General features: G+C 38.8%; 3 protein-coding genes and 1 long non-coding RNA gene across 10 annotated transcripts in view; 1 reads left to right on the forward strand and 3 right to left on the reverse strand.

Moving 5' to 3' along the window:
• Window positions 1–11,261, forward strand: part of clocka (clock circadian regulator a) — a 29,379-nt gene extending 18,118 nt beyond the window's left edge. For all 6 annotated transcript variants that reach the window (XM_042005452.1, XM_042005454.1, XM_042005451.1 and 3 more), the window contains 14 exons: window positions 72–185; window positions 274–392; window positions 3,155–3,237; window positions 3,931–4,037; window positions 4,138–4,285; window positions 4,412–4,487; window positions 4,572–4,686; window positions 4,811–4,908; window positions 5,015–5,107; window positions 6,718–6,873; window positions 7,005–7,220; window positions 7,340–7,527; window positions 7,712–7,964; window positions 10,375–11,261. In XM_042005452.1, coding sequence (XP_041861386.1) covers window positions 72–185; window positions 274–392; window positions 3,155–3,237; window positions 3,931–4,037; window positions 4,138–4,285; window positions 4,412–4,487; window positions 4,572–4,686; window positions 4,811–4,908; window positions 5,015–5,107; window positions 6,718–6,873; window positions 7,005–7,220; window positions 7,340–7,527; window positions 7,712–7,964; window positions 10,375–10,569 — 1,961 coding nt within the window. In that variant the 3' untranslated portion in view covers window positions 10,570–11,261. The remainder of the gene's footprint in view (window positions 1–71; window positions 186–273; window positions 393–3,154; window positions 3,238–3,930; window positions 4,038–4,137; window positions 4,286–4,411; window positions 4,488–4,571; window positions 4,687–4,810; window positions 4,909–5,014; window positions 5,108–6,717; window positions 6,874–7,004; window positions 7,221–7,339; window positions 7,528–7,711; window positions 7,965–10,374) is intronic.
• Window positions 11,262–14,345: 3,084 nt separating this feature from the next.
• tmem165 (transmembrane protein 165) lies at window positions 14,346–22,532 on the reverse strand. Its single transcript, XM_042005458.1, has 6 exons — window positions 22,005–22,532; window positions 21,419–21,644; window positions 21,139–21,314; window positions 18,117–18,299; window positions 17,922–18,027; window positions 14,346–15,701 (listed from the first exon to the last, which is right to left on the reverse strand). Exons 1-6 carry the CDS (start codon window positions 22,140–22,142, stop codon window positions 15,625–15,627), a joined length of 906 nt encoding a protein of 301 aa, XP_041861392.1. The 5' UTR covers window positions 22,143–22,532; the 3' UTR covers window positions 14,346–15,624.
• A 570-nt stretch (window positions 22,533–23,102) lies between these two features.
• srd5a3 (steroid 5 alpha-reductase 3) lies at window positions 23,103–27,857 on the reverse strand. Of its 2 annotated transcripts, XR_006012694.1 has the most exons (6): window positions 27,584–27,857; window positions 27,308–27,459; window positions 27,056–27,241; window positions 26,850–26,975; window positions 25,199–25,397; window positions 23,995–24,130 (listed from the first exon to the last, which is right to left on the reverse strand). XR_006012694.1 is itself a non-coding variant. In XM_042005907.1 (5 exons), exons 1-5 carry the CDS (start codon window positions 27,805–27,807, stop codon window positions 23,871–23,873), a joined length of 948 nt encoding a protein of 315 aa, XP_041861841.1. In that variant the 5' UTR covers window positions 27,808–27,857; the 3' UTR covers window positions 23,103–23,870. The 2 variants fall into 2 exon arrangements, 1 of the variants encoding a protein (XP_041861841.1); XM_042005907.1 differs by lacking the exon at window positions 25,199–25,397 and having other exon boundaries at window positions 23,103–24,130.
• On the reverse strand, window positions 26,116–26,837 carry LOC121652845. Its single transcript, XR_006012695.1, has 2 exons — window positions 26,237–26,837; window positions 26,116–26,203 (listed from the first exon to the last, which is right to left on the reverse strand). It is a non-coding gene; the product is annotated as an uncharacterized LOC121652845 (long non-coding RNA).
• Window positions 27,858–27,936: the final 79 nt, after the last annotated feature.

A 27,936-nucleotide genomic window follows, 5' to 3' on the forward strand; every position in this document is an offset into this window, starting at 1 on the left:
TCCTTGCTGTACTGTTGAGTTTTCTTGCATATGTGGTCATCTGAAGTAGCACATTTATTTTTTTTTATCAGATAGAAATCAGCTAGAGTTCTGTTGCCACATGCTTCGAGGGACAGTCGATCCCAAAGAGTCCCGCGTGTATGAATATGTCAGGTTTACTGGAAACTTCAAGTCCCTAAATAATGGTAGGTTATACTTGGCCACATCCAGGTTTTCATTTTGTTTTTTCTTTTTAATTAGGTTTAACTTGTTTTTCTTCTGTTTTTTCACCAGTGCCTAACTGTACCCAAAATGGATTTGAAGGAATCATCCAGCGATCACTTCACTCTGCCTTTAAAGACAAAGTGTGTCTCATTGCGACTGTGAGGTTGGCCAAACCACAGTTTATCAAGGTGAGGATAATTTTGTTACCTTGGTCTCACCACTACAAAGGTCAAAATGTGATGTTGCCACGGTGAAGTGATGCAGTGTGGTTACCTTTTGAATTGCACGTTCAGATATTTTGGTTGTTTTAGCATTGCTCTACTGGTTTATCAGACTTTTTCTCAGAAACAACATGTGACTGTCTGGAGCTCAAACTATCTTATGACCTTTTTACACTTCTCATTAATCCCGTTAATGCCTGCTAATATCTGGCTTTTGAATACACAGCGAAATCATTCAATCAGCATTCAGTCCTGCATCACATTACTCTGCAGAAGACATGGGTTTAATTGATTTCAGGCTGTTTCAGCATCAATGGGAACATACTATCTGGGAGTACTCAATACTCTCAGCCCCATTGTTGTGTGTTCACATAAACACACTGTCTTCTTTCATAGTTTGAGGACAGTTAAACTGATTATTCCAAAGGGAGCAACTAAAATTTCACTTTCTTTTTTACCCAAAAGAACTGAGGGAATCTCTCCCAACTGTGACATTGCGTTCAAGATCCAAGTTAACCCACAACCTTGACAATGGAAATGTTGAGGTTCAACACACGATTCCTTTGGCAAGTACATATAAAAATCTGTAAAATGAGACTTGGTCTCAGACCGAAGAAGCTTATATTGGTGTATAAGTCAGTGTTGGGTTGGTGGGTAAAAGTGCACACACGGTGCCACCAGACTTGTATGCGCAGTAAAAATATTTGTGGCTCCTTAGATTTTTCCAACTCTGTCCTTTAGTTTGTGCATGACGAGCATCTTTGCCCTGCATGATGTTTTATTCAGGACCCTGCAGCAGCTTGTTGGTTTCATTGTTGAGAGCTGAGTTGTAGATTGAGTTAAGACTTTCTTTTTTTTTTCCTTCCCTGGAATTTTGGAAATACACAAACAACAATAGTTGATGCAATCTCTCAGATTTTTTGACAACCAGCAAATGTGTTTTGATATATTTTTATTTTTATTATCCATGTTCAAATGTACCTTTGGCAATCTCAGTGCAGTTAAAACATTGTACGGATGGAAACCACTGTTCTCTATTCACTTTATAGATTTCTGTAAGCCAGGTGTATTGACAGGTTTGAAACATGATCTAAGCTAATAGTTAAAATGCAAATACAGAAAAAAAGTGGAAAAAGCATAGGTGGGATGTCTGTGTAGGTTTTCATTCATCCATCATGGTATCCATGAAGGTCAAGTTAGGTCAGCTGAACTGAGTTTAGTTTCTTGGAGATGTTATGTTTTTTCAGTTTTGATGGTAATAGTGGGAGATTTCCCTTAAGTAGCCTGTGAAACCACTGATGTTTGAGAGTCTATGGCTGCTGTTGAGAGTTCTGACTCACCTACGTTCTTGTTAGAGTGACTTGTCCATAGTTTCACTTGAGGCTAAGTCAGTAGGTGATGCCAATCTCCTTGGGATAGCTGAAAGGATGCTGTTGTAGACAGGTCTCAGTCTGCCTCCTCTTTTAAGTGAAGGTTTCTCTGCTTTGACAAAAACGGCCTCCCTGCTACCACTCCCTGCTCACACCACTTTTTTTCTCTGTCCAATGTAACATTGTGGTTTCTTTATCATTAGGATGAAGGAAACCAGCAACATCCTGGCCTGATGATAAGGCTCTCCTCTGTTGAGTCATTTGTGTGTTGAATGGTTGTTTGATATTCCCATTGTAGAGCTCATTGCAGTCCTTACTGCACTGGACTGCATACACCAGGTTGCCTTTGTGAGATTGTGGAGCTGGGCCCTTAGATTGGGCCAGTTTCTGTCTGATGGTGTGGCTGGGTTTGAAAAATCTTGAGTTTCTCATATAAGAGATGGCAGCATCTTCCCTTTCCTTTTTCTTGTCATCCTTTCTCCTGGCGTCATTGGTGTTCTTGGATCTTGTAGTTTCAACATAGGTCCGGTCCGTTTAGCCACAATACTTAAGAGCCTTCAGGTGTTTCTTTCTCTTGGGCTTCTGCATCGGTGAACTGAAGAAGCTCTTCTGAATAAGAGCAAAATGTCTTCAGCCCAGTCCAGTTAACTTAACTCAACCTACATTCACTGAGATTTTCACTATGATATCAAGTTATTCTACTTATTAATGCATGCAGTAACTTAAAGTTTATTCCACATAATGTGATTCATTGCCCTCTTGTGATGGTTCAGCCTGTAGGATACAGTGTAAAGCCAGCCTGTCATAGTTACAGGCTTGTCCCTTGGGCTGTTAGTGGTAGTTTCTGGACCAGTTCAAAATAAAGTGTAGGATAAAAATGTTACTACTGGGAATGTAAAAGGTTTTAATCAGCCTGTTTTAGTGCATGTACACTTACAAAAACCTTTTAAAATGCTACTTTTGGTGTTGAAATTGCATTTATGACCTCTGCCTTTCAAAATCTTTTGCAGGAAGGCAGAATATGACAATGGCTGTATCAGTTGATGCTAACCCTCTTAAGCTTTTAAATAACTTTCTGCATTTAACAATAATAATAAAAAAAAATCAATACTTATTAGATATAAAAAGATGTTTAACAGCCAACACGTGAGTCAACAGTTGTAAGGAGTTGCTTATTTGGAGTATGTTACATTGCATTTCATTCTTTTTTATCTTAAAAATGGGTGTTTTATTATTCCTTAATGCTACTGTGTGTCCGTGAAATTGACTTAGACCAGGCATATGTGTACATTACGAGGTAGTGTAGTAAATATAGATGATATCTGTATGAATTTGACACTTCTTCTCCATCCTTCACAGGAGATGTGCACTGTAGAAGAGCCTAATGAGCAATTTACCTCAAGGCATAGTTTAGAGTGGAAATTTCTCTTCTTGGACCACAGGTATAGTTTAATTCTTTTTTTATTTGATGATGATGGTTTTGATTCTCCCTTTTCTGTCTTTATGTATCACATATAATACGAGGAACATTTTTTGCCTAGCTTATAGAAGCAGTACTGTTTTTCATGGCATGCTGTGGCTTCTGAGAACATTAGTAAACATGTTAGAGAACGGTCAGGGCAACCTGACCTGCAATCAGTGATTCATACAGTTTTGATGATGCAGGATGACAACCCGGCTTCATGCCAACTCCTCTTAGTTATGGTTTGTTTGAAAAAAAGAGAAAAAAAAAACAACAAACAAACAGGATCAGAAGTTAAAGGCAGAAATGTCTTTGAAACAGATCAAGTTAAATTACATAACTTTACATAAAATACTGTAGAAACATGCTCCTTGTTGGTGACGAGGAGCTCATCGTGACACTGCAGGGCTGTTAGTTAATATTTCCTCTAGTTCACCTTGCTAATCTGCTATTTGTTATAATTGGGTTTTTTGTTTTTAAAATCTATTTGTAGCAAATGATCCCCAGTCTTAACTTATTAAAGCTGTTTTTTTTTTTTTAAAAAAACAATCTCTGCTTTTGTTACTGGAGCTTCTGTGAAACTTAAGTAAGTTGTTAAATATTGTCAGTTAGAGGAGGTGTCCATCAAGACTTCCAGTCACTCATCTCTGTAATACTTACCTGGTTTGTCCAGAGCTCCACCCATCATAGGTTACCTCCCATTTGAGGTCCTGGGGACGTCTGGGTACGACTACTACCACATAGATGATCTGGAGACACTGGCCAAATGCCACAAACACTGTAAGTGCAACCTATCAGCCATCAATTTAGCATCCTCAGTAGCTGACAGCTGACAGTTTTTATACCATTAATGCTTTGCTTTGTCTTTATTTCTGTTAAGTAATGCAATATGGCAAAGGAAAGTCCAGCTATTACAGATTCCTTACCAAAGGGCAGCAGTGGATTTGGCTGCAGACCCAGTACTACATCACTTATCACCAGTGGAACTCTAGACCAGAGTTTATTTTCTGCACACACACTGTTGTGAGGTATGTGGAAGATTTACCCTGTGACACTTTCATTTTTTGACATAGAGATATAAAAAAATGTGGTTTTCTTACATTAATCCCCAAGGTTAATCTACATATGTTTCATTCTCTGTTGTTGCTGATCAGTTATGCTGAAGTCAGAGCGGAGCAGCGCAGAGAACTTGGAATTGAAGAATCACCACCTGAGATCAAAGCAGACAAGGTGAGACATTTATTCAGCAGGAATTACTTTCTTTTAAAAATTAGTAAAGACAAGTGTTGATCTCTGACAGTGTTTTTGTTACAGCATTCGCAGGATTCAGGCTCTGAGTCCCGCCTCGACACTTACCACAGCCGGACCTCCTCGATCTCGTCTCGCAGCTCACGCAAATCCTCACATACTGCTGCATCTGACCCACCCTGTAAGCACCTTCAGCACTCAGCTGGTCATTATCAAGCTGGCCACAAGTGCATTTATATATATATTTATTTATTTATTTAAATTTTCTATTTTCACTAATCATTGTGTTTATAATTGATCTTTAGCATCACAGATGAATCTTCAGGAAAACAGAAGCACACCAGCTCAACAGTCCCCTGCCGTGGAGATGACGTTGCAGCGAAGACCATCGGCCAGCAGAGAGGTCAGTAGAGGTGCTGGGAAAGAGTCTGGTCTGAGATGTCACTGTAACTTCTTCCTGCTGGAATCACCAGAGGTTTCATCCGAAATATTTGTGTTGTTTGCATCAGCCATCGATTGGCTGCCAAAACACAGGGCAGAGTGCAGCCATGGTTTCACAGCAGCAACAACAACAACAACAACAACAACTTCAAACCAGCCAAGTGAGTTACTGATCTCGTTCTTTAAAAGAATCTAACTAGAACTTGTAGCTGATGACAGACTGCTTGTATCTGCTTATTTAAGATGTACCTGAAACAGTTTCAGTCCTTTATAGAGCCCCATGTATAGGGGACATCATGAGATACGTGCAGTACAGAAGATTAAAAATGCACACCCTAAGAGGCACCATTCCTAACATGTAGCATACCTTAATCACAGGCAGAAATGTCTTTAAAAGACTACCAATTACATGGGCATGTGACAAAAACATGAGAGCAGCAATGTCCACTTTAGCTTCTTCTAATTTCTCCACTTTAAGCAAACCACACAAACAAGGTGTCATATGAAAGAGACTCTGTGTGACAAAACTCTGTGAGCTAGCAGCAAAAGTAGCAAAAAAAAAAGGAAAACTACATAATCACACATCATGCCTTACTTTTACTTTGACTGTTTTGTGGTTAAAAGTTTTATTCCACTTAAAAAAACTCTGCTTTGTGTTCTATGACTGTCTTTGTCTGACATGAATCATGAAGGTCCTGGTAGTTTCCATGAAAATAAAGGTTTTTTCTATAGTGACATTTTCACTCTTCACTGTGTCATAATGGTGTTTCTAAGGCTGATTTTCCCCTGATTCTATAAAGATGTCAGTCATCAGCATTGGCTGTGTAACACTGCTATTACATTATCTATAAAACTGTTCAGGTTCTCCTGTTTTTGCTTCTAATTTTGCTCAGCTCTTCATCAGACATAACTTTATTAGTTCCTAGATTAACTGGTTTTTTGAAAGTAATGTTTTTTTAAGGAGAAGATAACAATTAAAATTTTCGACTTGTGTTCAAGGTGAAATCACTCTGATACACTTACACATATCTTAAATCTGACTCTGGTAATCTCAAGTCTTGGCTTTCTCATGAGACCAAGGTCATACATACAGCTCTTATTCTTGTGAAGATATAATCAATTTATTTTGGGTATGTCATTTTGGTAAACATTCTGGCCATCCTTTAGCTATTTGGCTTAACTTACGCAAACAGTGGAGAAATCTGAAACAGATAAGTGACACCATATAAGTCAGATGGACCAAGAAAGTCTGTCTGACTCTCGATAGGTTTATTCATGTAAAATGGGCAAAGCTAGCAGCAGCTGACCAATCACAGTCCTCTATTTCTCACAAGCTAAAAGGCAACACAGCAGATGCAGTCAAAGCAGGAATGAAAGATGCCAAAAACTAACAAACACAAAAGTCATTCCACTCAGTTCTACTCAAGTTCAAGTTCATACCAGATAATTTAATTAGCTCCTGACATATTTTATAAAGATGGATGATGAATATAAACATTTAAGTGTCATTTGATGTAGTTTGTAAGTTGATATGCTTTATGCTCATAAACTGCAAAAAATGGCACAAAATTTGTTTTGTCTCTGTGATTTTAATAAATAAAAATGTTTAATGCTAGTTTCAAATGTTTATGTCAACCAAAACTATTTTAGAGCAGCCTCTGTTTCAGGCTACATGATCACTCCCATTTGTTGATCATGAATCACCACAAAAAGGATACCTTGCTCCCAGAGCAATTTTTTTCATATTTCCATGTCTTTTATCCTTTGACAGTCAGTGCAGTTCTCCAGCCAGCTGGAAGCCATGCAGCACCTGAAAGAGCAGCTGGAGCAGAGGACCAGGATGATAGAGGCCAATATTCAGAAGCAGCTGGACGAGCTACGGCAGATCCAGGAGGAACTGCAGAGGGTGCAAGGACAAAGTCTGCAGGTGCTACTGAGGAGCTGCTGATGAGCATGTGACAACTGAATTAAGAAAATGCTGTTTTGTATGACAGTCTGTTTGCACACACGGTTTTAATATTTCAGTCTTATGATCTGAATCCCTTATGTGTGTCTCAGATGCTCCAGGTGCAGAAAGGACCAGGTGGACAAAATCTCAGCTCTGCTCAGATGGCCCAGGGAAGCTCTGGGCAGCATGGGGGGGCACTTAGCATGCAGGGTCAGGTGGTCTCTGCAGGGCCTCTACAGAACAGCATACAACCACAACAACATGCTATTCAGTCCCAGTCACAACAGCAAACGCTTGTTAGGGAACAGAGCACAGCGCTCTCCCAGGTCAGATAAACCAAACACTGTTCATTCCAAACATGTAACCCCTTACTGACAGAGTTTATTCACATCTCACATGTTTTCATATGATCAGTTGTGTAAATTATTCTAATTCTGCTTTTCAGTCTCAGCGGTCGACTCTTACTCTGCAGCCTCAACAAAACCCCCTTTCAGCCTCTCTCTACAACACAATGGTGATCCAGCAGCAAAATCCTGCTAATGTGGTTCAGATTGCCACTAGCCTGGCACAGAATACTGGACCCAACACTCCTGCTGTGGCAACCTTTGCACAGGACCATGCAGCTCAGATAAGGTCTGATTATTTATTTTAATTAACTCCTTAAAGGGCCTTTTTTAATTTCTCCCCACAGATTTGATTGTTATTGCTTAATGAACTGATTGTATCACTGTTCCTGCTATTTTTTCATTTAATGTAACATGTCTGTTTGGTGAGACCAAGTTTATCCTGCCTGATCATCCCATTTCCTCTCTTACAGGTTTCCTACTGGTCCTCCGCTACTGACTAAAGTAGTAGCTGGACAGGTGGCCTGTGGGGCAGTCATGGTCCCCACAACCATGTTAATGAGTCAAGTGATGACGGCCTTTGCTCCTCAGCAGGGCCAGACACAGACTATAAGTATTTCCCAGCAGCCACAACAACAGGAGCAGCAGATAAAACCACAGTCACAAGTTTCAGCCATGCAGACAGGACAGGCTCCACTGACCCAGCAGCAACCACAGTTTCTACAGGTACTACTGCCAGTTTGATAGCTGCATTGTTTCTTTAGCTTGCTGTTAAAAGGACCATTTAAGATTTTTATGTTTCAATTAGGATGATTTGTTTATAGATAGAAGTTCACTCTGTGGAGCATACAGATCAGTAAAACAGGGTTTGCTTGTAACGTACCTGCACTAGTAAACACCATAATCACTCTGCACTGATCAACAATCAAGCAACACTCATACACACCGAACAGGCTGCACAACAACAGCAAGAAAATAAACTGAGAGGTGATTGTGTGACTGATTGGTTTATAAACAGCCCATCCAAGAAAAAAAAAGTCACACACTAATATTTCACTGGACAGTTATAGCTTTGATCAGCTTGCATTTGCTGTTGCATTGTTTAAGTAAGCTTCTGCAGTGTCATGACATTTATTTCAAATCCAGTGTTAATTTTTCACCAAGATCTTGTATTGATGAGAGAGTCTGACCACAGCACAAAGCCTACTCCAGCACATCCCAAAGATTCTCAATGGGGTTCATGTCTGGACTCTGTGGTGGCCAGTCCATGTGTGAAAATTGTGTTTCCTGTTCCCTGAACCACTTTCACAATCTGAGCCCCATGACTCCTGGCATTGTCATCTTGCAATATGTCCATGCCAGTAGGGAAGATGAAATAACCTGGTCATTCAGTATTTCAGAAAGTCAGCTGAATTCATCGTTTAGACACATAATGTTGCTGAACCTAGACCAGAGGCCTGTATGACGAAGTGTGATTAACATACCCCGGATATTTTGCTGTTACCTGGGTGGACTTACCCAGACATTCAGGATCTGGATAAGCGGTAAGACAAAACTGGTTATGAACTCGATAATTCAACCCAGGGTTTTCCCTTCTTGATCAGTATGTGCTCACATAAAAGGAATGTTTGCAGCATCTGACCAATCGCAGGCCTGGAGAAACCCTGCAGAGTAGCGTACTCACCATGGAGGAGCAGACAAATACTCTTCAGATTATGAATTCAAACACATCATCCAGGCCAAAAGCAACACTGTTGACACAGCAAAAGCCAGGAAGGAATAATATGGATATTCATGAGATACAATATTAATTCATGGGACAATATAAACAGACAGCACTCTGATCATTCAATTTCACTTTATCACTGCCCAGATGTTTTGGGTTTTGGGTAGAAACACCCTTCCTTTATATTTTCCATTAATTTCTTTGAGGCTCAGCAACTCATTTTGTGTTGCAATATTAGTTCCTCACCATGACGGCACCAGTAGTTGTGTGTTCCATAAATTCATGGTTCTGCAGTTATGCCATGTGCAACCATTATTATTAACCTCATTATTTCAGATGCAACCCTTGTGGAGCTAAACACACTGGGGAACAATTCAAGAACAAGTACAAAGACATACTTTAAAGCAGTCAGTGACAAAGCTTTATTTCTTCATTAAAAGGATGCATCTATCCCTAAAAACCCTTTCTCTCCTAAGCACTCCTCTCATGATCTGTGTACCAGGACCTTCTAAGGATGGGCAGGACATTTTCCAAGAGCGCTGATCTCTTATCAAGAACATAACCTGATCTGGAGCAGGTTAGCCGTTCAGTGTAAGTTACCATGGTGTTTGGTGAACCAGCTTTGTTGTAGAGAAAACCCAGGGTTAACCCTGAAGTTACCTGGATAAGAGAATATCCAGCTTCGTCGTACAGGCCTCAGACCAAGTGCAACAACCCCAGATCATAAAACTGCCCCCACAGGCTTGTACAGTAGACACTAGGCATGATGGCTACATCACTCGATCTGCCTCTCTTCTTACCCTGAGACAGGGTAAATCTGGACTCATCAGACCACATGACCTTCTTCCATTGCTCCAGAGTCCAATCTTAATGCTCCCTTGCTGTTGTAGTTTCAGTATCTCTTTAGATGTTCTCTTTGCTTGTTGCCAGTAAGTTGACCGTTCTGAAACAGGATGTGTCTTCCAACATGGTTTAAGATATGAGAAGCAACTTGCTGCATCAGTTAGGGTTAAATTGGTTGTTACCAGCTTAAAACATCATCATCCATGCAGTGATTATCCCATTGAAGGCTCTTATATATTTGGTTGGTTAAATCTAGGTGGTGACTTCCTTTTGGACAGGCAGTGTATTTAACCTTTGTCTTGTCGTGTGACATTCTCACAGACGTCATTAGATGATTCAGCTTAGTTGTTAGTTGATTTTAGATAAACTGAAATATATATTTGGAGTATCAAATAATCATACAACAATAAATTAAACTATCATGTTTTTTGCTGGTTAAATTAAAGGATTGTGAGATGTTGCAAACTCTTGTTTTTCAATGGCTAAAGCGAGGTATTTGTTATTGATTTAAGTTATATTTTGACTGATCAGGTTTTCTGTAAATCTAATGTAAACATTTCACTTAAGGCACCTCAGCTCCTTCATGGAAACCAGCCCACACAGCTGATCTTCCAGACAGCGTTTCCTCTACAGCAACAGAGTACCTTCACCGCTGCAGCCCAGCAGCAGCGACAGCAACAGTTGCAACAGCAGAAACAGCAACGACTTTCCACTCACAGATCAGAGAGTTTATCTGACCGCTCTGCTACACAGCCACAGTAGCTGACCGAAGCCTGTCAGAAGCAGAACTGCGCAAACTTCAGCATGTCTGTGTGTGACAGGAGTTCAGCAGCACTGCCTAAGAGGCTACGGTATGATTGCAGGAGCTGGCCACGGGTTCCCATCTCTTACAAGGATCTTCTGCTGTTTGCACAGAACTTCCTGAGCGGCTAAAAAACCTGGGACAGGGCTCACTGCAGTTCTGTCAACAAGTATTGACTCGAAGCTTTCCCTCCATGCAAATATGAAGCTGATACCTGCAGCAGACTCCTCCCCGGGCCCTGTCCCTTTCTGAGCCATGTGTGAGTGTGTGCATGTCTGTGTGCTTCAATAACTATCACAGGATTATTTAATGCTGCGCTCCCCACAAGGCTTTGAAGATTTTTGTCTTCACTTGAAGGACATCCTGCAGAACAGTCAGAGGATTGGTCAGTTTGGATTTTTTCTCATATTTTTGTTTTTAATTTGTAAAAATAATTCTGGTTCAGAAAATATTTTTAAGAATGTAGAATAGATGGAAATGTCTCTGTACAGAGTATCATGTTTAATATATTGTGTAAATATACTGAAAAGGAAAGTAATATTTTATATGATGCATGAAATGAAATGCATAGTCTGTGATTTGCAGCTTTGAATTAGAATTTTTTTCTATTAATCCAAGAAAAAAGACATTAAAATGCTTGGTTGCTGATGTTTCCCGGCTTCCTTTCATCAGGGGGATGTGTTTGTTTGTCTGCATAGCAGACAATGCGTGTGCCGTTTGTTGTGTCACAGTTAGTTTTTTATTTATCCTTAACATATATTTTTTCATTTAATTTCATGAAAGTGTCAAACTGATAAATGGTTTTAAGTATTTAAGACTCCAAACACAAAGTGTGCCAGAGGTTGTTCAGGAAATAGAAACTAAATGTTAAGCTAGATGTGAGCAACAATACTAGCTAACATAGTGCTTCATATTTATTATTTCTTCATTTATAGCTCTTTTTAAGATTATTCTATTTTACAGCTATCCATAATGTCGCTGATGGAAAATGCTCTGTTACAATTTAATATCAATTCCTAAAAAAAACATTGAAATGTTTAATTATCTGTCCTATGAATCTCTTGCAAAGGAAATGTGTGTTAGTCTAGTGTTTATTGAATGATTTTCTACTTTGCTTCATCATCCGTCCATACCTACTACTCACTCGGCCTTAGAGAGGCATCAGCTTAACACAGATTCTCCTTCTCTCAACTCCATGGCTGACCCCCCTCCCCTGGCCACCTCTACACATTCTGGCTCAGTAGGCTTGCCTGACAGACTCCCTCTCACCATCTGATAAAATCTCACTGCAGCTCACAGCTTTCTCATCAGTGTGAAGTGATGGTCTGAGCATAATGTACGGCTACACTGTCAGTAGTGTTTAACCTTTAGTCAGAGATGTCTGGTCATATCATGATCACTCACTCATTCACATCTCCTGAAGTTAGAGTAACAGGGAAGGCTGTTAAACGCCCAAGTCCTTTTATATAAGTGTTTTTTTTTTTTGTTTTGTTTTTTTCTGTCATACATTTTTGACCTAATCTTTTCTGAAGTCAGTCTCATTTCTCACTTTCACTTCAAGCACAGACAGATGAAGGTGTGTGTCATCCACCCAGTAAATTCAAGCACCACAGACGTCGTGTGCTTTAGACAAAGATATTGGACCAAATGCTCGGTTTTCTCATGCAGAAACAGCCTTTCTAACTACAAGGCTCACTTTTGTTTTTCCTCACTTGTAAGCAAATCCTTATGAGCGCGTATGAAACTGACTTGCAGGTTCACCACTCTTGAAGGGTCTGTTAGATTAGGTTTACATAGTTTGGTGTTTAATTAGAATTTCTTTTTTTCATACTGTACATTCCTACAACATGTTCTGTCAACTTCTTCTGTCTCAGCCCCCTCATCTTAAAGCCTGAAAACGATGTGGACTGATGAGTCAGAAATGAGACAGCTTTTCCTTCTTGTTTTATTGATGCCAAACTGTGTCCTTTATGTTAAGGAAGAAAAGCCTGGAAAAGAAATGAGGTGTTTCATGCAGTTCATGAGTAGGGGAGGGCTGTTCATGGACTTTTGGGATTAGTCCCGTTGCAGAGCTTTGACGCACGAAAATGTTTAACAATCTCTTAAGAGGGGAAAAAACAAAATACTTGGTTTTGACTCTCTGTTATGCTACAGAAATACATTCCACCCCATTTTCTTAGTTCTTACCTGATTTATAACTTTAAATTAGTAGATTTACTCTTCTAAAGGTAAAAAATAGGGCAAAAGCATCCATTGGCTTCATGCACGGATAGAGCAGATAGCTTATTTATTAGCCTATTAAACAAAGTTATCATTAATCTGTGTGAATTAAAATAGAAATTTAAGACATGAAACCTAAAGGTGCTGTCTTGTGCTTCAACAAGTTGTCTTTAAACCTATAATAAGTCCCAAATATGTTTTCTAAAGTTCCTTAATTACAGTCCAGACCTCAGATTCTGCACAGATAACTCCTCTACCTCCCTCTTCTGTAAAAAAACAAAGTTCTTGCACTACAGCAAATATTTATATAAGATAAAGTCCCATAGTCTACCCGATCCTGCACTGTTTAAGTGCAAACAGCACTCTACATATAAGGGGTGCAGGATATTCCTCTATATGTCAAAATAACAATGTTTGAAATCATTAAGACAACTATGAGTTTTGTGTCTGTTGGCAAATTTGCACAATGTATGATAAGAGGTAGTTAATGAGAACTTGGTAAATTATTTTTCTACTGCTGGTGTTAACCTCATCGAGTCAACACTATTGAATAATACATACAGAATATATAATGTTGTAAAAGCAATCATTTACATATGAAGGATCTAAACTAACTGTGACATACACACAAAGACCCCCAGAAAGAGTTTGTTTACTTGTGAGTTAGTTATGCAAATACTGTGTCAACCTGATTTTATTTTTCTGTTTACTTTATATTTTTATCTGACAAACTGTTTTTCTTCATGCTAAAAATAATTGAATACTGAAGACAACAATCAGTTCAAATAAAATATATGCAAAAAGACATTTATCCTTACCAAATCCAAAACTCATGAGGGACAAAGTTCTGTTATCCAAAGAAAAGTCCAGGAGAGGAGCCTCAAACTGACTATGTTAACTGTTGTGTGGTCAATGTGTTCACTAGTAACTGAATGTCTTTCAATGTTCTTAATTTTGTTGTGGTGATTTTTGTGGTTTTCTGTTTTCTTTTATTTAGTTTGGCTCAAGAAATCCACTGCTGCAGTGCAAATAACAGTATAAACACTCAATTTTTATTGACTACCAAAGCCAAATTTTAAAGTTTGTTCCCTTTCAGCTTTTCTGCGCTTTCATTCCAGTAAAAAAAAAAAACACTCAACTGGTTTTTCTGCCCCAATTTTTTTTCCTCAAAATCCACTACTGCCACCTGCTGCTCAGTTCGAGGTTCAACACCATTTTATGCTGCAGGATTCTGAAGCCATGCCAATCTTGTACACCATTTTTTTGTTTAAAAATCCTTATTTCATTCTCAGATATTCCAATTCAGTCTGAAGGTGCCTGCAACAAATATACTGCCTTATTTATTTCTTGAGCCAAATACTTTGAGTATATTTTTATGGCAAATGTCATCACTCCCCTCATCAAAATTAAAACTATTAAATTTTTCTGGTGTTAAATCTTACTGCCACTTGTTTTTTCTTCAAGATGTGTCACATCTGCCAAACAGTAGTGATTAAGAAATCAGCCATGAAACGTATTTACTGAGCATTTCAGGTTTATTGGCATTAAACACCCATACGACAAACAGAAGTATTCACAGCCTGTCAAATATTGACAATGCAGCTTTAGCCTGTTCAGTTGAAAAACATTTTCCCATCCTTTGCTTACAGTGACCTCCCATTCTGTGTCCACAGTACATATGCCTATAAAAATAGCTAAATAAATATGTATTGGATTTTGTTTAGTCCCACCAGGTACAACAAAATTAAAAGGAGTGACGTGTATTTATTCTGTACCTGAACTATTTGTTGTAAGTTTAAGATTTGGAGCTAAAAGGTCCACACAGGAAAAGAATAAAACTTGATCTATTCATGGTTGAGGTAAACAAAAAAGGTCAAGTACCCCATTATTAATGTAGTCAACATTTATAATTTAAAAGAACTTAGCATAGCTCTGTTTGCTGTCTAGATGTAAATACTCCGACAAACATTTGGGGACACGTGGACACAAGTACAGCGGTGGTTCAGGTTGGCTCCTATGTAAAATGATTGGAGGTATGCAATCCTTCTCTAAAACATAATAAATTATATCAGAACACACAGAAACAAAAAGGTTATATGTGCTGCTGGTTCTCCTGCCACCGTTTCTCCATTTAAGTGGACTCACATCATCTAGGTTTTTAATGCATGGGCAAAATGTCACTCAGAGAAAGATGGAAAGGACAGAGCAACATCAGCTCTGAATGCTGGTCAAGCAGCTCTGTATACAACTAGCATTTTAAAATCAAGACTTTCAATGTTCAAAAACAAAAAGATTTACTTCTAACTAACATGGTTGAGTGAATAAAGTATGTCTGGTTACACGGCTGTAGCTGGAGGGCAGCAGTCGGTGATGAGAGGATGTTGTGAGAATACAGCTCTTACAGGTGGGTAGAAGAGTCCTGCCTCCTCCCCAAGCTGTCATCTGCCCCATCCTGTAACTGCTCTTCTTTCAGACGACGTGAGATCTTGTGAGGGTTTTCTGTTCTAGGCTGATGCCCAGCTCCTTGACTTTAGAACAATTTCTTGGCAGTCAACAGCTGAACCATTCACAAGAATTTGCAAACATGTTGACGCTTGCGGGAACTATTTAATGCTAACCTCCAACAACCTGACACTAATGGAACAAAGGCTTTCCAAGGAGAAGTAGAGAGGATTTTTAATCCATTTAGCCTTTCAGACTTTCCTCTTGGACACACAGTCTAAAACTAAAGACCCTACAGCAACTTAACCAATTTTACACTTATTTACAGAGTGAAATGGAAAAGTCTTATCAAATTAAAGTCCAGCTTCTGGTTTGATGAACAAGGCGGAGAAGGCAAATGCCAGAAAAACTATCCCTCCAATGATTGTAACTGTGGAAACAAGAAAAATCCATTCAGTTTTACATAAAAATAAAACTTTTTTCCTCTATTTGTCATTTTTCTTGCTCTGATAAAGATTAACTGGAGTACAAAACATGACTGATGTTGTTCTGATGCTCATTTTTTTTAATGGTTTCTTATAAAACAGGGCTCTCCATCTTTGGTCCTTAAGGGTCACAGTCATGCAGGTTTTATGCTTCCCTGCTTAAACACATCTGATTCAAATAAAATGCAGCCAAGAGTTTGTAAAGTTCTGCATGATGGCTCAAGTATGTTGAGGGAGGTAAACATTTAAAACCTGCAGGACTGTGGTTCTTCAGCACCAGAGTTAGAGTCCAGCTATGGAAGAACCATACTGATGCATAAAATGAACAGAAAACTAATCTTGTGGGCAAGCTGCTTCACTGGGATGCTCGAGCACCCAACAAATCAGCTTGACTCAAGTAAAAATAGTTGACAACAGCTGACTGAGTAAAAAACACTTTGCTGGAGTGGGGCTTATACACACCGATGTCATCAATGCACCGAATTGAGGGAGAAATCGCGATTTTGGGTGTACCTGTCGTCTCACCTTCTTAATCTGTCTTTTTCCGAATTTCTGTTATCTTTTTTTTTCTCTTTCTTTTCTTGAGCCGTGTCCTTGCTTGCAGGAGCAGCTTCGGGATTACCACACAAAGATTAACCAGCAAATTTTCATCCTCTGTTTTCGTCTTACTGCAGTGCGATGATAAACACATCCCAGAAAACGGTGGACTTCTGCAGAGACTTTTCTGGGTGATGTGTTTCTGGCTGATCGTGGGTTCAATATAAGGGACAGTTTGGTCTTTATTTAAGAATGAAAGATAGCTGCATTTTCTACACACCAGCAAGATGAACGGGATGAAGCGGTTTACATTCGAGAATTCATGTAAAAAGGGTTACTGGCTGCAGACGCAATAAGTTTGCGATTTTAATCGCAGCGGTATCGATCTGGATGAAACTAATGTGCAGATGAGAACATCACTTTCCTCCACCAGGTTGTGACGTTTGTTGTTCTGTGATAATGAGTCCCGGTGCTGTTCTGTCAGACCTTCAGTCACAACATTTATCACTGTTTACTGTAATCAGATGTTTCTAATAAAAAAATAGTTATATTTTTGACTGCTTTCATTTTTTATTGCTTCCTTTGCAAGATGTATTAAATAAATTTAATCCTGTATATTTAGACAAAAGTCTATCTTCTATCGTGGCCAGAATATATTAACTGATCAGAAATGAATCTACACAGAGGAACAGATAATACATTTGATTTCAGAATCAAAATATCAGAACAATAAATCTTTAAATAAATGATGGGTATGATGGTGTAGTTGCACTCGCAGGTTTTAATCCATCTGTTTGTAAAATGGCTGCTTGAACATTTAATGATCAATACGTAGTTTATAAATTCATGACAGGTGCAGGAACATCCACCAAACGCAGGGTAAACACCGACTTCTGAGACTGAAACAGGTGGCGACGCATCTGAATTTGAACATCATTCATTTTTCAGCAGATTGTAATTAACGTTACTGCATCGTAACAACTCTTCACCTCTCCTGTAAGCTTATCGCAGTGAGGGTGTGTGTTTTTGATGTGTTTTCAATACAGTTTACTAGTGAGAAACCTTAAAGTGTTAATGGAAACAGTAGCCATGCCCCCCACGGAGAAAGCCGCGGTGACGTCATGTGAACATTCTCTACACAGAGACAACAAAAAACCCATATTTAGTTTTTACTAATGCAGGTTAAAAATATTTAAGAAATTTCACTAAATCACTTTAAGTTTTTTTTCTTTGATTAATCAAGTTTACATTTGTTTTTATTTATTTAATTTATATTTTACCAGGCAAAACATTAAGAGCAAATTCTTCTTCATAATGTTGGCCTGGCAAAAATGAGTCTTTGTCTAATACAGAAATATTAAAAAAAAAGTTTTAGAGTAAGTTTATTTGAGTCAATTTGCTTTTTGTTTACATGTTCAGAGGTTTAAAAATGTCACATGTGCACATTTAATGTCAATACTGAACCCCTGGTAAACTTTGTGGACATTAAAAAGGAAAAGCATGTAAAATTAACTAATTCAAAAACAAATATATATTGTTTTAAATCGTGGTAAAAACAAATATATAGTAGAATAGAATACAAAATAAAGAACTTGAGTGCAATAAAATGACAGTACAGAACATCTCACCTGTTCTCACAGATATTTTCTGAGCGATCATTCTTCCTCCTATCACAGCCAGACCTGTGCACAGACAGTGTCCAAGTGTTCCACCCACTGCCACTCCAAAAGGATCCTGGGAATTAAAAAAAAAACAAAAAAACATTTTAAGACATGTCATAAAATATTAAAACACAGTCATGGCTCAGGATAAATGTAACAAACCTCTCGTGCTGCTAGAATAATGGTGGTCAGCTGTGAACGGTCTCCCCACTCTGCAAGGAAGGTGAGGGTGAAGGCCTGGATGAAGATGGGTGAGATGAAGCTGTACCACTTCTGCTGAGGTAGGGCTGTTCCTAAGCCAGCCTCCACATCTGGAGCCCCATTGATGAGTTTAGACCGTTGAAGCTGCAAAGACGTTGGACAAAGGAATTACGCTTAACGGGCACCAAGCATTTTTCACTCATTTTAACTGATCTGCATTTCTTCCTGCATGGAAATGACTGAAATCATCCTAGAAGAAGGAAGTGTGACAGAGACCTCCCTGTCATAAAGTTATAATAGCCAGTTTGTGCTTTCATGCAAACAATCTTTCCATTGTGGTGACCAATGAAAAACCTGATAACCATGAAACTGACGGTTGATCCTTAAAAAAAAAAAAAGAAAAGAAAAGAGGAAGCTGAGGTTACAACCAGCTGCAGTGTATTTGTGGTTCAGGTAAAGATTAGTGGGAATAAATATCAGAGCCTGACATGGCCATTACACATCTCCACTCTCATCAATAAAACTCCAATGAAAATGCATGTTCACCTCAATCCCATCAAGATAAATTAAAACTTCTGCAGAGTATTAGCTTATCTTGAGACTGATTGTAGCAACATGTACATAAAACTAACAAAAAATATGTGGTACTAACATGAAACAGCATTTCACAACTAACTGGGTTTAAAAGCAGAAGATCAGTAACATTTTGGGGTATGAAAAGAGCACCAGTCTTTCAGAGGTAAAGATGGACAGAGGTTCAGCACTCTGCAACAACATCTACAAAAAATTCCTCAACATATAACTCAAAATACTTTAAATATTCCATCATGTTGCTGCGGCAACAGCGTTGCTTTTGGTCTGGATGATGTGTTTGAATTCTTCATATTTGTTCATATCTTGTTCATATTTGTGAAGTAGGTTGCTCTGCAGGATTTCTTCATGTTAGCAATTAGTCAGACGCTGCAAACACCATCCCTTTTATGCAAGCACGCACCGATCCAGATAGGAAAACCCTGGGTTGAATTACTGAGTTGATAGCCAGCTTCGTTGTACCGTTTTTCGTAGAATTGCCAACATGTGAGTACGCCAAACCAGGTAACGAAAAGATGCCCCGGGTATGGTAATTCTACTTTGTAATACAGGCCCCGCAGGTGACCTAGTTTTTTGTTACAGCTCTGTGAAAATGTCACATAATCTGATCACACCTGCATGACCACAGATCCAGGGGTAATAAGGGTGCTCCAACTCGCTGGTCAACTTTAACATGACCTTTTTTTTTTTTTTTTAGCAACCAGTTATTTTTCATTTCGTTTGTTCTCATTTGTTCTACTGCTCAGGTGTGAGAGGACAGAGACCCTTTCCTTCGGAGGTCTGTGATCGGCATGATCGGATCGTTGTCACAGTACCATAACAGAAAAACTAGGTCACGTTAAACCGCTGCCGTCAGCTTCACTGGAAAGTTGAGATCTGAAACTCTCTCCCAGTTTTTGTTTCATGTTAACAGACCATGGAAAACCAGTGATATGATGTTTGATTTGATAATACAATAATATTTATCCGAGCATAAAACCAGGCTGGGAAGGAGTTGCATTTCTTTTGATATACTCTTTATACTTGACATTTTACAAGATTGAAACAGTTGTTTTTGTAATTAATAGTACTTTTTTAAAATTCAGATTTGATTACTTGCGTGTGCCTTTTTTTTTTTTTTGCCCAATAAGGTAATAATTTAGGTTAAAGTGACAACATGATCAGATCATTGTGAGGTTGTGCTAAAAAACAGTGATATGGAACAAAAGTTTGGGAAACTTTTTTTTTTTTTATATATTTATAAAGGCAAAATCCAAAATATTCTAACAACCAAAATTGTCTCAGACCCCTCAGAATTATTAGGACTTTGCTGAGTTGTGTGACAAGGTTTAAATGTCAGTTCTGATGTTAAACTCTTTACAATTAATATTTTCATTAGGAAATTCTGAAATCTGATGGAAAATGGTCTCTTTCATTGTATTTTAATAACAGTCGGTGGTAATTGGAGAGCCTGATGTCTTCTGAGGTGGTATGCAATATAAAAAGTAAGAACTATTAATCTATAATACGTGATACCATCAAACAAACTCAATGGATCTTGAGACATGTCTGCACACAGAGGACGTGTATGAAACAAATTATTAATGCTTATGTTGTTCAGGCCCCCAAGCAGCAATTAATTAAAAACAAGCCTGAATCTGTCATGGAAATCACTGCATGGGCTCAGGATAACTTACAAGGATCGTTGTCTGTAAACACGTTTCACTATGTGATCCATAAATACAGGTTAAACCTCTATCAAGCAAAGAAAACACGTGAACATTATTCAGAAATACTACCATCTTCTCTGGGCCATTTAGAACAGACCAAAGCACAAGTGAAAACTACTCTGCTGTAAGACTACAATCAAAATTTTACATTCTTTACAGAAAACATGGATGTCACCTACTCCAGACTAAATAGGAGAGGAACCATCTGCATTGATATCAGCGCTCAGTTCAAAAGCCTGCATCTCTGATGGTGTATGAAACTGGAAACTTTCCTATCTGGAAAGGTACCATTCATGTGGAAATGTGCTGACCTGGTGCTAGACTGGCTTTTCTGCAGTCGAGACATTTTACCAACTAAAAACATTTGGTGCACCGTGAAACAACACATGACAAAGACCATCCAGGACTGCTGTGAAACAATCAGTTAATTGGATTGGATCCTCTTCAACTTTCCTTGGATGTTGTGTTTGCAAACAGTTAGGAAAGTTAATGAGGCTAAACTTCCATGTGAAAACTTCAACATAGGAGCAGCAGAAAGTATCCTAATGGAAAACATCACAAATTCTTATGGGGATTTTTGTGTGGATGATTTTGTAACTTATACATGCATACTGACATGTAGTTTCCATGAAGCTGCTGGCTGTGTCAAGCAGATGTGTCTTGAAAGTAGTATGCCAACTTACTTCTTCATCTTTTTTCTTGATCTCAGCCTGCACTTCCTCAAGCTCTTCTTGGCCTTCGTCTGGACTCATCTTCAACCCTTCTCTCAGCATCCGTACACCAAAGATGGCAAACAGAGCAGTGGAAACATAGTATGTGTAGATTCTTGGTATAATTGTGGTAGCATAGCCGAAAAGTACTGGAGAGTGAAAGGAGAGAATGTTTATTGTCATTTTTTAAGTGGTGGAGAAAGAATTACATATTACAATTGAATGGAAGACAGCTCTATAAACCTTGACAAACCTGAAAGACAAGTCATGACTCCCAAGGCCAGCATGGCTCCAGCTAGTACGGTGAGACGGTTGTAACGCATTGCCATGATGGCTGCGATAAAAAACGTCTTGTCTCCCAACTCTGACACGATGATGACGGAGATAGAGGCCACAAAGGCATGAATGAAACCCAGGTTTGCTTTGCTGGAGCCATCTTCAGAAACGATTGAACTTACTGGATGGGCAGTCGATGTTTTCTGCGAAGAAGTCAATACAACAGTTAAGTTAGAAACAGTCGATTATTGTCAATAACGCGAGTTATCTGGTAATACGCTTTCAGACCATTACTGCAATGTTAAACAATACAATGGTCCTATGTATGGCCCCTCTCATTTTAGCCTATTAGTTTGCGCAGTTTTAACTTACAGTCTGACACTTAAAGGACTGTAACTGATCTACTTCAGCTAACGTTACACCCGGAAACACAACATGACCTGTATGTTAGCATGTGCTAGATAGCCTGGAGGTGCTAGTAGCAGCACACAGAACCACAGATTTCGTCTGCCGACGACGACACCACCACATTTAGTTGGTAATAATAAAGTAAAAGTCAATACCTCTGGTGGGGGTTGCTCTTGTACTGATTTTTGCTCTTCTTGGATGGCAGCAACTCCGACCGACAACAACACAACTACGAGCGAAAAGATCACATTTCTGTTAGCCTGTCCCTCTCCTCTTCCAACCGAGAGAGGCATTGTTGCTACCGAAACTGACTTAACACGATTTGCGCGACTTTTTCCTCTCCAGTCATTCACTTCATGTGATTATCAAAGAAAGTTGAAAAACATCATACTCAGAAAACTATAGTTTAACAGGACTCCTCGGCAATACACGTCACGAGTACATCTAGAGAGCCAACTGAAAGGGGAAGTTATTGTCACTGCCGCATTGAATAACACACAGCACGTGATTGGACCGTTACAGGAATGACGTTTACGTATTTGTGGACGCTCTGAGTAGATAGCTCAGTGATTGGATAAGTTCATTGTCCGCGTGAGTTTCATTCAAATATATGTGGGAAAATAAGTTAAACGCTAGAATGACTACTTATGGGAATTACGACTCTTTGAAGGAAGCTGGATCTTGAGGAGCCGTTCCTTTCAAAGAGTCATTCAAAAGACTGGCTCGTTCTTTTTCTGTTTTTTAAAGACTATTTTTTTTTATCAAAAAAAAAAAAAAAAAAAAAAAAAATAATAATCAGTGGTAACAATTAGATGGTAAAACTTAGATCAGAATAATTCAAACTTATACACCGCACCAACATATACTCTGTTGGTGGGAATTATTTTTAAATGTTGGTGATAATTTCATTTGGCTTGTGTTTTCATTGGAATCGTTCTAAGATAACTCCATATCCCAATCCTTTGACAGTCAGATCACAATTATGGATTTTCCCTGGCCAAAAATCTTTGTGGCTCAATGGAAACTAAACTGGCTACAATTAACTTCCATGCAAAACATTTTTCACATATGGACATTTTAGCAATGCAAAAAAAAAAAAAACTCAATACATAAGAATAATAATTAAAATATGCACCTATATAAAATCTACTCTGCAAGATTAAAGAAAAATTTAGGAAAATAATAATAATAAAAAAAAGAAAATAAAAAAAGAATAAACCTAAACATCATCAGTGCAAATTTTGGTAAACATTTTGAACAGAAAGAGCATTTTTTCTGAACAATGCTTTCATCAATGGTGCATCACGTGAATAGAGCTTGTTGGACAACAGACTCATATGATGGCACGTGCGATGTGAAAACAGAGTGGATAATTTGTATATAAAAATAATGGCTTACAAATCAACGTCTCACAGCTGCGACTCGGTTTAAAAGAGTCGTTCAAATAAATCAATTCAATCAAGAATGTCAAATCTCCATGAATCACGTTAAAGGAGAAAATAGAAATAAATTATGGTAGAAAATAAAATGAAATAAATGGATTAAAAACTTAAATTTACTTGACATTTTATTTCCCATATATCAAGTACCATTCAACCACAGACTGTACAGCAAAATTAAAGAACGTATACTCTTAAATATTCTAGTACTCACAAAGTATGTATGAGAAAGTTGTCCACAGTCTATGTGTTTTATTGTGTATTCATGTGTAACGGAAGAAACTTTTCAAAGCATGCCATCAATTTGTGGGAGTGCCACAGGGAGGTAAGCATCAACTGTTTCAAATGTTTGGTTTTCTTAAATTAATGAGAAACCATTTTTTTCCCTCATTATTAGAACATTTTCTGTAATATGGCTTTGCTAAAGACAATATTTTATGTTACTCAGACTGAAATATATTCAGTCAACTCATATCTGGCATAACATGATAAATGCATCCCATCTCAGACATAAATCAGACACTTCTCAAAGACTTTGTAGTTCCCAGTGATGACCGCAAAAAGACAAAGAGTTCAGATCATTCAGAGCACAAAAGGTATAAATGCTCTTCTGTGCTTCGGGTATGACTCATATTTGCTAATGTAAAGGTCATGGCAAAGCTGGCCTGCCAGTGCCTGGTTGAAGAACACATAAAGCACCACAAGCCACCAAGTCAAAGAGAGGCCACCAAAAACAAGGCTAAGTGAGATGTAGATCAGCAGCTCAGCAAAGTAATGTGGGCATGAAACCAGCTCGAACCAGCCCCCCGTTGGCAGCCTGTGAGCCAGGGTCTCCACTGCTCCTGCAAAATAGCACAAAAGACAACAGACAAAAGTAACTACCCAGAGCCAAATTAGCCACGCACCACAGCCCTCGGGCCTCATGCATAAAGCTGCTGTGGGTACAAAAACCAGCGTATGCCAAATATAGTGAACTTTTGGGATTTATAAAAAACAAACTTGGCGGGAGAATGTTCATACCTCCACGCAAACTCTGACCATGGCGTACGCACAGAATATGGGAAAACGGGAAACTGCGATACCAAAGGCACAGAATAAAATCAAGGAAATGATGAGGTGGAGAGTCTGCGGCCAACATTTACCAGTTAGTAAAAGAAAATGCTAAAAGTAAGCTTTGGTCATTTATGAGAAACAATCAGAGTCACTCCTTGTTTATCATGCTCTGCATGCTGACACAGTCACTGAGTTGTCTAGTGGGTTTTAATACTAAGCGATAATTATTAATTTTTTTTTTTTTTTTGTATTTTTCCTGTGAGTTACTATCTGGTCGCTGTTATGTCTTTTTGATTTGGTTATTATTTAAAAACTCTTAATGACTGGCAGCCCTGTTTTTTCTGTGTGTGTGTTTCTGCTTTTGTAAAAGTTGTAGGAAATTTTCTGGTGTGTTCATGTACAGGTTTAACAATTTGTTGTCTGGTAATGGTGTGGATTGAAGGGTCGTTTCCTTCTGTCTGTGATCTTTTTGTCTCCTTTCTTCTTTCCCTTTTGCTCTTTTTGCTATTTTCCATCTTTTTCTGTCCCCTCCGGTCAGGTCCAGCAAGATTACATAGATTCTGTGATTCAAAGTAAATAAATAAATAAATTAATCAGATTATCAAGAGGAGTCTTACCCATAGGCCTCCCCTTGGCAGAGCAAATTTGTTCAGCACGATACAGCAACGAGATTATCATTTTGCTTGCTATGATGCTGGACAGGACAAGTTAAAAAAAAAAAAAAAAAAAAAAAAAAAAAAGCTTTGGTCATTTATTCTAAGATCAAGCAGAGTGGGACGCAGACTGGAGCATCTAGAAGTGAGGCAACGCTAATGAAACACAAGGTGGATTTCCTTTATTTATTTATTTTTTCTTACACAATCCTTTTGTAATTGTTGTCCCAATTTCCGTCAAGACAGTCTCCATTTCCCACAATTCCTTGGCCACATTGTTAATAGCGGCGATCGTGTCCCTTTGCGTCTGCAGGACTTCCTCAGAGGACACGGCTGCATTTCTGCAAGGAGTCTCTAGCCTCACCCTCTCCTGCAGCACCGACCCAGCTGGAACACCCAGGAACTATCAAGAAATATTATTTAACACTAAATAAACTGCTACCAATCTCAGATGTATCTGTACATATTTATTTTATATCTTAAAACAAAAGACTATGTTACCGGCATCATTACAGTCATTTACCAGACGCTTTTCTCCAAAACAATCTACTGTGGGCTGCAGCGTCTTGCCTAAGGCCTCAACTAGAAGGTATTACTGTTCACCCCTGTGGGATTCGAACTTGGATCTCCCACATGACAGACGGGATGCCCTACCGACTGAGATATCCAGATGCAACATCCAATGCCTCTGACGTGTCATGTCTTCTGACACTGTGATGACAGCATCTCCACCAGCTGCCACTATTCTGCCTTTCTGACACAAGTAATGCTCATGCCATGCCCACCAATTAAACATTTTTATATTTTCCAACATGGTCCATCAGGATCTCAGCCTCACACCCCGAACAGTTCTTTCTTCTTCTTTTCCCTCCTGAGCCATCATGCAAATGATGTGATTAATATTTATTACAGCCGTCCACCTGACCATTTATAGCCACCACTTGGGCATGGGAAGAAGCTTTACAGTTGATTCTGATTTATAAACAGAAACAGGTGTGGGATGTGCGTGCACACGCTTTTATACATCTGAAAGTTGATTTTGAAAGTTCATTTTTGCGCCGCAGACGCCACCTGTAGTTTGCTTTGCTATGCACAGTTTTATGCATGAGGCTGGAATTTTCTACCCAGTTTCTCCAAGTAGCTGAATATGATGATGCAAATGTCTGGAACATTAAAGTTGGACTTACTGCAGTCTATCCCACTAGCTGCCTCATAAGAAGTCTGACAGGGAATGAATGATACACATCTGATTGCAGCAGGTGATACTCTGGAGAATTTCTTGTGAGTATATGTCCATGTTCATAATGCTAGCTGCTTCATGGTCTATTCTTCCGGCCTATTTGTTGCTTTCTACTTGCTTGCATAAAATACATAAACAGATATCTTTCCAGAGCCTCATCTACCACTCATCTACCCTGACACCACTCTGGAGCCTTTTTTTTTGTTTTAAGAAAGCATCTCACACTCAGAATTTACTGCTGTGAACTGCAGAATATGTAAACAGGTAATGCCGGGAAACATTTGCTGTAATGTTGTGAAATCAAATAATCTTACCCCAAGTGGATAGAGATCAAAACAACTCTTAAATAAAAAACAATATAGCTTTGTTATTGCCAGAGGTACAAAGCTGTTGATATGACAACATACGCTATATGACAACGCTATATGACAACATACTTTTGACAATCTCCCCAAACAGCACCACATTTTGACAATAACAAATAAATATCATCTCCACTGTGATGGTACTCTAATTGTAGTGCCACTTAAAAGTGTCTACAGAGATAGCAAAAAATTGTGATATCAAGATATAATTTTAAATAAAAAACAACTACAGACAACTGCCCAGGATTACCTGCTTTTCCAGTTCGCAGCCTGGCCAGCAGGACCATTGACTGATGCTGCAGAAAGGAAGCTCCAATGAAAAGTAATAATCCAACCACATGAATCCAGTTGAACTGAGAGAGAAGTGTGCCAGTCCCTTAAAAGAACAACAAACATTTATACCACATAGTAGAATCACAGGTCAGTAGATGCAGAGAGGACTAACATTAATCTAACCTTTTTCCATGCGATCTGAACAGAGCACCGTTAATCCCAGTATCATGTAATAACCAAGCCCGAACACATACTGCACCAAATGAATGACGCCATCAGAGAAGACACTGACAAAAAGGCACTCCAGCAGCCTCCTGAGGGAATGGATACAGAGCAGCAGGTGCACCAGGACAGTAGACAGCTGTGGGACTACAAAAAGCAACAATATTTGTATAAATCTTGTTTATGGGGGGAGCAGAGAATAGGGCATCATACCTTGACTGTCGGTGCTTGCTGCACCTGTCAAAATGTCTAATATTCCGTTCAGCCATGACGGGAATGATTGCGACCGATAAACGAAGTTCAGGTCTAGGACCAGAAGAAAACTATTCCAGCCGACAGAGATGGCATAAAAGTGCCAGAACCATCTGAAACAAGGACAAGAGGCTAAAGTAATTATGTGTTAAGCTAACTTAACAGCTCAGTGGAATCATTTATTTTTAATTGGGTTTATTATTATTACAATAAATAACATAATAAACCAACATTTACCTTTTAGGGACGTCAAACACGCGAAGCCAGTCGGCTCGTTTGATGTTTTCTTTTGTTTTTCCGTATCGAATAAGATCCTGAAAGAACACGTAGACACGTGAGGTCTTGTATCTTCTCGGCACGTGAGCCGAGATTTTGTGAGCGCAAAAAGCCACAAGGAAACCCGAGGCGAGAGAACACCACAAAAAATCGACGAGGCTTAAACTAGCCGACCTCAAAATCATTTTTCAACTTTGGGGTTTGTTCACATTGTTGTGTGCAACGCTGAAAAGAGATCGTCGTCAACGTTTCGCAATGGTTCCGGATTAAATGGGATAAACGGAAATGCCAATGTGATAATGTAATAATGTGAG

The sequence above is a fragment of the Melanotaenia boesemani genome, chromosome 14, assembly GCF_017639745.1.
Source record: "Melanotaenia boesemani isolate fMelBoe1 chromosome 14, fMelBoe1.pri, whole genome shotgun sequence".
Taxonomy (NCBI): Eukaryota; Metazoa; Chordata; class Actinopteri; order Atheriniformes; family Melanotaeniidae; genus Melanotaenia; species Melanotaenia boesemani.

Coding starts and splice junctions, on each gene's coding strand:
- tmem165 (XM_042005458.1), bottom strand. CDS start 22,142: ATGCCTCTCTCGGTTGGAAGAGGAGAGGGACAGGCTAACAGAAATGTG. Junction 21,315..21,418: donor AGTCATGACTTGTCTTTCAG/GTTTGTCAAGGT, acceptor TTCACTCTCCAG/TACTTTTCGGCTATGCTACC. Junction 18,300..21,138: donor TCAAGAAAAAAGATGAAGAA/GTAAGTTGGCAT, acceptor ACGTCTTTGCAG/CTTCAACGGTCTAAACTCAT.
- srd5a3 (XM_042005907.1), bottom strand. CDS start 27,807: ATGATTTTGAGGTCGGCTAGTTTAAGCCTCGTCGATTTTTTGTGGTGT. Junction 27,460..27,583: donor GTGTTTGACGTCCCTAAAAG/GTAAATGTTGGT, acceptor TCCTTGTTTCAG/ATGGTTCTGGCACTTTTATG. Junction 24,131..26,849: donor GCTGCGAACTGGAAAAGCAG/GTAATCCTGGGC, acceptor GCTATTTTGCAG/GAGCAGTGGAGACCCTGGCT.